The sequence below is a fragment of the Gavialis gangeticus genome, unplaced genomic scaffold, assembly GCF_001723915.1.
Source record: "Gavialis gangeticus isolate Ggan-Ray unplaced genomic scaffold, GavGan_comp1, whole genome shotgun sequence".
Classification (NCBI taxonomy): Eukaryota; Metazoa; Chordata; order Crocodylia; family Gavialidae; genus Gavialis; species Gavialis gangeticus.
The window spans coordinates 68,903,493-68,912,881 of NW_017728993.1; the positions used below are offsets into that span (position 1 = coordinate 68,903,493).

The 9,389-nt window shown below is 43.1% G+C and overlaps 1 protein-coding gene across 1 annotated transcript in view; it reads left to right on the forward strand.

Annotated features, from left to right (window-relative positions):
* Nucleotides 1-9,389, forward strand: part of PRDX6 (peroxiredoxin 6) — a 47,692-nt gene that overhangs the window by 20,447 nt on the left and 17,856 nt on the right. Inside the window, exon 2 of the mRNA XM_019501952.1 lies at nt 6,023-6,179. Within this exon, the coding sequence (XP_019357497.1) occupies nt 6,023-6,179 (157 nt within the window). The remainder of the gene's footprint in view (nt 1-6,022; nt 6,180-9,389) is intronic.

Below are 9,389 nucleotides of genomic sequence, written 5' to 3' on the forward strand. Positions count from 1 at the left end.
ATGAGCATTTCTTTGATGCTTGATAAGATTTTAGTGTTAGGCCATCAGGCCTGGAGCCTTGCCTAAACTCGTTCCCTCTGTGGCCTTGATCATTTCCTCTGATTACAAAAGAGAGCTCAGCCTGGCCTATTCCTCTTCTGAGATTTTTAATAGTATTATTGACTCCTTGAGGTTAGTTGGTAAATAGTTTGTAAGGGGCCTGATAGAATTTCAAAGAGTGATTGTTCATCTCTCGTGGATTAGTAATAACCTACTTTTGTCCTGTTTTAAGTGATACAGGGTACATCTACATGAGATAATTTGTGTGGAGCTGCCTAATTAACTCCATGACAAATGTCTTGGTGTCTACACATGCAGCACTATTAGGCCAAAGTAAACAAACTCCACAGCAGGGTAGCGCTTGTAAATGCAAGTGCTACCCTGCTGCGGAGTTTTTAAGTGTGCAGCAATGCATGTATTGACACTGACCCAGCTGGCTGGGGTACAAAGAGTAATTCAATCTGTGGGCTGCCCCCCCACCCCCGGCTGCTCCAGCATGGCTTAGCGGGCTGCAGTCCCAGGCACCCATTCAAGCAGCGTGCCTTGGAGCAATAAACTCCTGTGCAGTAGGCATCAGAGTTTATTGCTTTGCATTAATTGCACATGTAAGCACACACCAACTATGTAGAACATTTGGCTTCTCACCTTTAATCTGTATGTGAGGGATTTTGGTGCTCTCTCCTGACTCCAGTACACTTTTTTAAGTCTAAAAAAAGAAAACCAGCTTAACTAGAGGCACGCCTATTTACTTAAGATTGGCGTTTAATTACATTTTTGTGGTTGTTTACAAATTCAAAATTCTTTGCTTTAAGCTCTTCAGTAAATTCCATGAGTAACATCTGACTAGTTCTCTTCTATCCTCTGAATAGAAAGTAATCCTGCTCTTATATAGACTCTTAGTGTACAAGTTCCAGACCTGATGTTTAACATTGGTTTGCAGACTCTGGCGTGATATAACATCCAAGGACCCAAGTATGTGGTTCTCTTCTGTGTTCTTTTAAATGAAGTTCCAGTCCACAAAATAGAATGGGGGCATAGCCATGACCTCTAATGTCTCCAAATCATGACAGTGCTACAATTTTCACTTTCTCATTCTTCTGCCCTCACACAGTAAACAGTTCTGTTGTGGTTTTCAGTTTCCAAGTGCAGCAACAGAAAGTTAAGAGTCAAACAGACATTTTTTGGTGCATCTTTTGATATTTCTGAAGGCCATTTCCATTAAGTTCTACACAGCTTCTGACAGATGCTAACCATAGAGACTAAAGACCCTGACTGCTCCATGAATTTTGTTTCCATAGGAGAGATGCAATAGGTTAATATTTTCACAATCTACAGTACATCTCGGTGCATATAAAGTACCCTATGGGTGAAGTGTTCATAGAACGTAGATAAGTTGTCCCAATGCTTGCTGACCCATGGGCAACAACGTTGAGCAGCTACAGTGCACTGTGTGCAGTGTCTTACTTTGGACTCCCTGTCAAACTGAATTTTAACTCTTTATTTCCTTGGAATCATGAACAACATGATGGGGTCGAGTGAAGGGGAGGGAGCAGGGTCTTGTAGGCAGTGGGTTACCCATGGATTAGGAACCACTAGTCTGACCTATTCCTGGACACTACCAGATAAAACATGACAAGTACAGTAGGTAAGAAGCCTGAAATCCTAGGCACAAATATTTACTATTCAGCCTGTGTCTTCTTCCTTAATGCTCAGAGGGGGAACCCCTTTTAGTCTGAAATGCAAAGCCTTGGGCACACCTTCAGTATCTGTATCTAAGGATAGTGCATTCTAGCATACACCATTTTAGTATTTGGAAAGAATAGGGCTTCCTACGGCTTTAATGAAACTGATGAGTCATTCCAGACCAAAGGGTAAAGAAAAGATATTTCAAGTATCATTTTTTTGCTATTTAAGATGAGTAAACAAATTTGAGAAAGGACTGTGGAATGAATATGCCTTTCTAGAGCTGGCTCTTCCCAAGGGGAAATTCACAAGAATATTAATCTTTGCACTCTGTACATACAGCCTCAGCCCACAGAGCAATGTGACTGAAGTGAAAAAGAATCAGCAGTGCCAGTTTGTTCCATAATCTGTTATATGATGTTTGTCTAGCTTAAATTGCACTAACGGGCATCTCAATAAACAATTGTTTACAGGTCAGGGATGACACAGCAGGCTCATGGCATTAAAATGCAGTAATTTTCCAAGGCAATCTGGCAGTATCAAGCTGGGAGAGACTTGAGAGTAAACAAAAAGAAGGTCGCTGCCAGCATCATGCGTGTAGGCTGGTGCTTTGGACAGGGGCTACAATTAATCTGCCATTCCAGGAGAATCCATTGTGTGTGGGTTACAAGAAGAAAACATGTTGGATCTGGTGATGAAGGATGTGGTAATATCTGTGCACAACTCATTCGGGCTGAAGATGCCTGTGTGCTGATAACTGGCTTTACAATGCTGTTGTGCTCTTTGGTCCAAGACAACCTGACAAGCCAAGTATGACAGTACAAACCCAGCCCAGCAGCACCCAGAGTGGGGCTGCTTGGAATAGTCTGTCCTGTGAGGGAGCAATCAGTGGTATTGCCCTTTCAGCATAGCCAAATCTATCATTACAAAAGGTGGAGGAAGGCTCTATGGTGTCTGAGGACAGATCTCCTCTCTGTTACTCCTTTTCCATTGCTTTGGTGCATGCAGCAGCCCTGCCAGGATTCCCCAGCATGTGGGAATTAGCTTTCAGTGAACAGCTAACCTGGACAGCTGTGTTATAGGCCATTCCACATCTATGAGCACAGGGGCAGCTTGGGAGCAGAAAATCTGTTTTCTGCCTGGCGCCAACTGGCTTGTGGATTCTTGAATCCTCAGGCTGCATTAACATGTACCAGGTCTGGGCCAGAATGTCAGGCAGGTGGGACTGGTTGGTGATTCTCAACTTCTCTCCCCTTTCATCCAGGGCAGCACTCCAGAGGGGAAAGTGTTGAGAAGGGGAGCCATCCTCTGCTCCAGTGATAAGCTGCTGGCTGATACGTGAGCAAGCAGTTGGGGAACCAGAGCTGTTCTCTTTGTGTCAGCATTGCAGCAAGCAGCCAAAGGAACAACAGCTATCCAGAGTGCTCCTGTGTCTTACTGGGTCTTCTCCCAGTTTAGGAGCAGAAGTAGCAGGTAGCAGGAGGGGAAGCAGTGCTTCTCATTTCCTCCTTATAGCAGCGGGGGGTACTGAGTCACCACGTGGTTCAGGGACCCTATTTTCTAATCAGGTACCAGAAATTCTGCATATTGCAGATGTCTTCATGGGCACAGGCTGGGCACCAGTGATTGAGCATGCATAGCAGGGGATTGGGAACTGGATTCCCTTCCCAAATCTTAGTTTGAATCAATTCCTCAAAGTATGAGTTTCCACCCCTGTCTTGCAAGAGCACTGAGCCTCAATTCATTAGTATGTTATAGTGCTTTGACCTCTTTTGACAGAAGGTCAATAGATACCTGCAAGGTGTTATATGAAGTTGGGTGTAAGACCTAGTGCAAGGATGGGCTATGCTGGAGTGACTTGGTTCCTTGCTCAAAACCAAGCCCAGTCTGTTAGTGCATAGCTCTTTCTCTGTAGTTCTCGCCGTGCTTTCAAGAGCAGGTAGGTATCACTGTCCCCATTTTATAAAATGGCTTGATGGTAGAACTGAAGCAGGCAGTTAACTAAAGCAGAGGGGAAGAGTTACATTTGGAAAAATGGAGATCCCCCTCTTGAGCAGAGATTCACAGTTACACACTGAAATAGTTTGCCCAAATTTGAGGACATGAGAAGGGGTGTTTGCTCAATTAACAGCAAGCTTGGAGATTGAAGTGACCTAGGCTGGGATGTTGTTTTATGATTCAGTCTCAACAGTTAGACTGATTTTAAAGATCACACTTAGCATAAAAGGTGAGTGTCAAGACATTTTAATACCCTTGTGGTGGCAAAGTATCCGTCTACTTGTTCGGGAATAGACTTGTGGTCCGCAAGGTTGGATCCCTTCACTTCAAAATCTGTCATTGAGTGTCCAGGTACAACCCCTTAAAAGTGTTTTGCTTGGACTCCACAGCACCTGAGGGCATATGGTTCTGTGTGGCTGACTCAGCTGAGATTAAGCAAAGGGAACTCAATTTTAGGTTTATTTCCAGTTTGAAGTAGTTGCCCTGGATCCTTTCTTCTCAGTAAACTTGACACGTTGTCTGCCTTGCCTCTCCCAGCAATTTGCCTTTTTCATATTTAAATGGTGCTACAAATCAATTTTGTAGCCATCAGTAAACAATGTACACTAACTTTATTGGCCGCAATAGTAGTTACATAGTAATTCAGGTTTAGTTGATCTACAGTGTAACTAACTTGTTTTATCTTTTTGGCACAGCCAGGAAAAGACTTTTGTTTTATCATTAAACTCACTGTTTCCAAAGCTAATAAAGAAGAGCTTGCATAAACCACTTTAAACTAATAGATTTCAGCTCTGGGGTGGAAGAGAAGTTATGGAGTCATGGAGAAGCTGAGCTGCAAGGGACCTCCAGAGGTTATCTAGTCCAGCCCCCCGCCTAAGGCAGGATGGTTCCTGTCCAAACCATCCTTTATTTGTTTGTCCATTGTCTAATCTATTAGCAAAACTACACAGTCGACCCTGACACGATCACAAGACATAACGCCCTAACCTGTCACAGGTAAACAGGGGGACAATGGTGGTCAACATTCTGCTGCTGCAAAGGCTGTTAAAATACATTTGAGAGATCCGAAGAAAAGAACTACACTCCCAGTACAAAGGAAGGCAAATCCCCCATAGTCCATACCAATCTGACCATGAGGTGAAGAAATATTGTGTGGTAAACACCGCGTACATGTTTCAGTCTAGGGTTTTTTGGTTATGCAGCTGCTGTGAAGGCTTTTTTGTAATACCTAGCACTTATGTAGGCTATTTCCCAGTAAGCCACACTTTGCAAACTGTCCTTTCCTTATCTTAATATTGGACAGGTGGTACAACCTAGTGTATGGAATGCTAGGTTGAGACTCAAGGAGAACAGGGATATATTCTCAATGCTGCTTGTGGCTTGCAGAGTGACTTTGACAAGTCATTTTTCTTCTCTGGGCTTCAGTTTCCCTATCAGTGACATAGTTACGATGGCATTGACCCTCTTTGTGAAGTGCTGTAAGGTCAGCCACTGAGAAATGATGTGTGAAGGTAGGATTGTAATCATTGCTCACAAAGGAATGTAGATGCATCATCACATGCCAGCTGCTAACTAATGGTATCCCTGGTAACTCATTTATTTGAATTCTGACCTTGTTAACAAATTACACTTCTGGAAATAGTGAATCAACATACTCATACAGAATAAGACTAAGAGTAAGACCTATGGCTGCCTTTTGAATAGTGGCCTCAGTGGCCTATAAATAGCTGTTTCCACTAGTGAGGCATAGCTAGGTGGAAAATGAATGTAAGGTGAACCATGACATTGTAAAATAGCAGAGACTTCTGCAGTGTGTTTTACATTCAGGTGACTCAGTAACGAGTATTTTGGAAGTTGTTAGCTATAGGGGTACACTTTATTGTAGGGATTAATCCTGTTGTGTGTATGGTGACTCCTACTGACACACAAATGGAGTGATGCATTTAGAGGATGAGGGCAAGAACTGGGAGACCCTGGAGACACTCCTATCTCTTTAGTTCTCTGGTTAATGAAACCTTCCTGGCATCATGTGCCATCTTGGCCTGAGGCATCAAAGTTTATGTGAGGTGTGGGATAGGACAGGAGAAATAAGAATAAACCAAGAGGGTAGCAGAAAAGCATTCTGAATCTCCAAAGGGTCATTACGAACTCCCTGCACTTCAGGCCCCAAACAAGCTCACTTAACTGTAAGGCAGCTTACAATATCCTTGGTACCTATGGCTCTCTTAGTACATCTGACACTGGTTTCTAATCAGGAGGTTCACTCATCTCAATGCCATTTTCCATCTCTGTTCTCTTTTAGATGGGGCATTCTCTTCTCCCATCCCCGGGACTTCACCCCAGTCTGTACAACAGAGCTTGGCCGGGCAGCAAAGCTGGCACCTGAGTTCAGCAAGCGCAATGTTAAAATGATAGCCCTCTCTATTGACAGCGTCCAGGACCACCTCGCCTGGTGTAAGGTACTCTGGCAGCAGTGAACTGGGTATCTTTGTGTACGCGTGACATGCACTCAGCTGCCTGAATCACAGGCATACAGAAGTGATTTTTCTTTATAATAGAAGCAGACTAATGGATTAAAGCCTTCAACTGACAAACATCTTCCTCTCTAGCCCCAATTCTTTGTCTGAGAACCTATGCTACTTGTGGTTTTTCTTATGACTGTCACTGCCACCTGATCAGTATACTCAGCATTTTATTGAGGGCAGGTGGTTGCAGTTTTATAAAGCAGATGCTTCGCTTAGCTGAGTTGGCCCTGCCCTTCTCTTCACTGTCCTTCAAGTGGCTGATTTATCAGGCTTTGAAGCTGAGACTGCCTGCACCTAGTCGAAGTGAGTTTGAAATGCATTGGGCTAGAACTGTTCAGGTTATATTAGCCATCTCATCTATTTTGCCTTAAGCACTCAGTATGGGCACACATATGTTAGTCCTTCCTATGGCAGAAAATTACTTCAAACTAGGAACTGGCCAGGAGGTAGCCTCCTGATGCAAATGATAGACATCCAAGTGATTTCATCTGAGAATAGTCAGCAGCCTGAGATCTGGATGGGACCTTAAGGTGATGGACATGGTGGATAAGCAATGGAACACAGGTTTCTGATGTGATGTTAGGACAGGAGGGCTAACAACTCTTGGGCATATAAACTGAGGATTACTGAGTGCAAGTTGGGAGGCAACATTGCTTCTGCACAATATATTAGTAAGACCATTGCTGCAATACTGTGTCCTAAAGCAAACATCAAGATATTGGAGAAGTTTCAAAAAAGAGCTCTCAGGGTGATTCTAGCTCTAGAAAACCTTCCTTGGAGTGGAGACTTGAAAAGTTCAGTTTATTTAGCTTAGAAAAGAGGAAAATCTGATTTTGTACAGACCAGCTTATTCTGCTAGGTGTTAGGTCAGTGGCACTGGTTTATAATCAGTCTGGCTATAAATGACCCTTTCCCAAGCTGTAATGTTCTTTTAGGTAGTCGGTTCTTTGATCCTTTTACCTTGTCTAATCATTGATAGTGGAATGCTGCATTGATCTGTACAGTTTCAGGCAGGTTTGGAGGTATGAAGTTGTCACATGCACTGGGACCTTAAGATTTTATTCCTCAAACCAAACAGTCACTGCAGTAATTGCTAAAATCTGATGCTTGTCTTAACTAAGCAGGACTTAATCCTTCAGTTCTTTGTTGCCCAAAGCCACCCTATCATTAGAATCATCCAGAACTTAGAGGAAAAGTCTGTCCATAGGGAAACTGAATGGGTTGCAGATGTTTGCTGTACTTGAAGGGTGTTTAGGAGGTTGGTCGCAATACAGGAAGGGAAGGCTGGCACAACTTGTAGTCGACTGCATTTAGTTAAGACTTCTAGGAGGTTCCCTCCTTCCTTCAGGCACACCTTCCTCTGAATGATGAGGCTTGCCTGGTCCAGAGTTAGGTATCAGCAAATGCAGTAAAAGCCTATCGAACCAGCGAGACAGATTTAGAGAGGGGTCTGTCTGGGAACTACCACTTCTGTGTGTTACTCTTTATGTAGTTGTATTTGTGTGGAAACAGAACTGGCTCCCCAAACCAGAGCAGAGCTCTCCAAACCAAGTTCTGATCTGTGTGCTAACCAACCAGCTTTATTTCTCCTTTGTTTGCCTACTTTTATCTAGATGGTATAATATGGTAGTGAGGTTTTATTTCTGGGAGTTGTCAGCAGCTGTAAACAGATTACAGGGTTGTTATGTTAACCCATGATAGATACCATGATACATTCCTATATAAAAGAATTAGGGACGGGTTATCATGGAGTTTAATTTTATTTTCCAGTTTTGATGGTGTGTTAGGTATTTGTGCTGTGAAGCTTCCTTTACTGAGAACAGTAAAAAAAAAAAACCCTCCTTTGACTCTGTAATCTGGCAGCTTCCTTATTGCTTTATCTTTGATGCACTAATAAGCTTTTGATCCAGAAATGGGTATGGTCCAGGCCTCAAGCAGGAACTGCATTAAAGTCTTTCCCCAGTTTCCTTGGATCGCTAAATAACTGTGAGTATTATCATAGTGGGGTTTCTGGCTACCTCCATTGGACTGAACTGAAGCCACTAAATGAAGCTCTTGTAGTGTCGGCTGGACTTCTGCCAGATGCCACATAGGTTTAAGCGAAAGTCCACAAAGCCATTTCTTTATCCATTAAACCCCTCGCTCCTGCCAAATACATGTGATACGTAGCAATGTAAGAAACGTAGTTCTCGAGACTGTGCTGCTAAAAATAAACATGCAGAAATGGTCAGCAGTGCACTGTACTTTACACTGCAAACTTCCAGTAAAGCAGTATTGTTTGTCCTGCAAAACTTCATGAAGTGCCTGGAGATTTATACACGGCTGAGAAAAATAAAGGTAATTTCTGATCCAAACACTATTGATTTGACTACATGGTGCTTTCAAAGGCCCCCAATTTTTTTTTGCAGGAAGCATCTCCTTGATGACACACAGCAAGGGATAGAGATGATCAAGAGGAAACTTAGGAGTTGCATTCAAGGATCTAGTGGTGTTTTAAGTCCAAAGACTCATAATTGACTCAGTGCACTTTCTAAATCCCTGGATGGAAAAGAACTTTGTTTATGAGTGCCAGTTCCTTCTAGCACTAGAGGTCCTTTATAGCAGGCATGTTGTGTGTTCTAAGGCTCCCTGTGCCACTGACTAAACAGACACTATAAGGAAGTCATTTGACCTGCTTTTACCCAAATACACCAACTGAAACACTGAAGGAGAGGCAGGAACCTTGCTGAAATGTCAGAGTTATATTTATAAAGCTTGTTCATTAGAGGCATGACTTTGCCAGAGTTGGGAGACCTAGTGAAAGGCTGTGGGACAATGGATGCATGTCATAGTATCAACCTCAAAAGCAGTTTACAGGCATTTTTCATCAGCTTAACTAGCAAGGTTTAGCTGAAAACGGGAAAGTGCATCAGTAGCTATTAAGCACGGGATTTAGAGATGCAGCCTCTGAATCAGAACTTCTTAGACCCTAAATTCTGGAGCCTGCAAGTAGGAAGGGAACGGTGGAAAAAACCCTGGTCAGACGCAGTTCACTCTCCCTTCTAGCATACGCTCTCTGCCACTATGGAACACAGGATACTGGGCAAAATGGACCTGTAGTCTGACCCAGTAAATGACAGTTCTTATGTTCTCATCCCATATGGT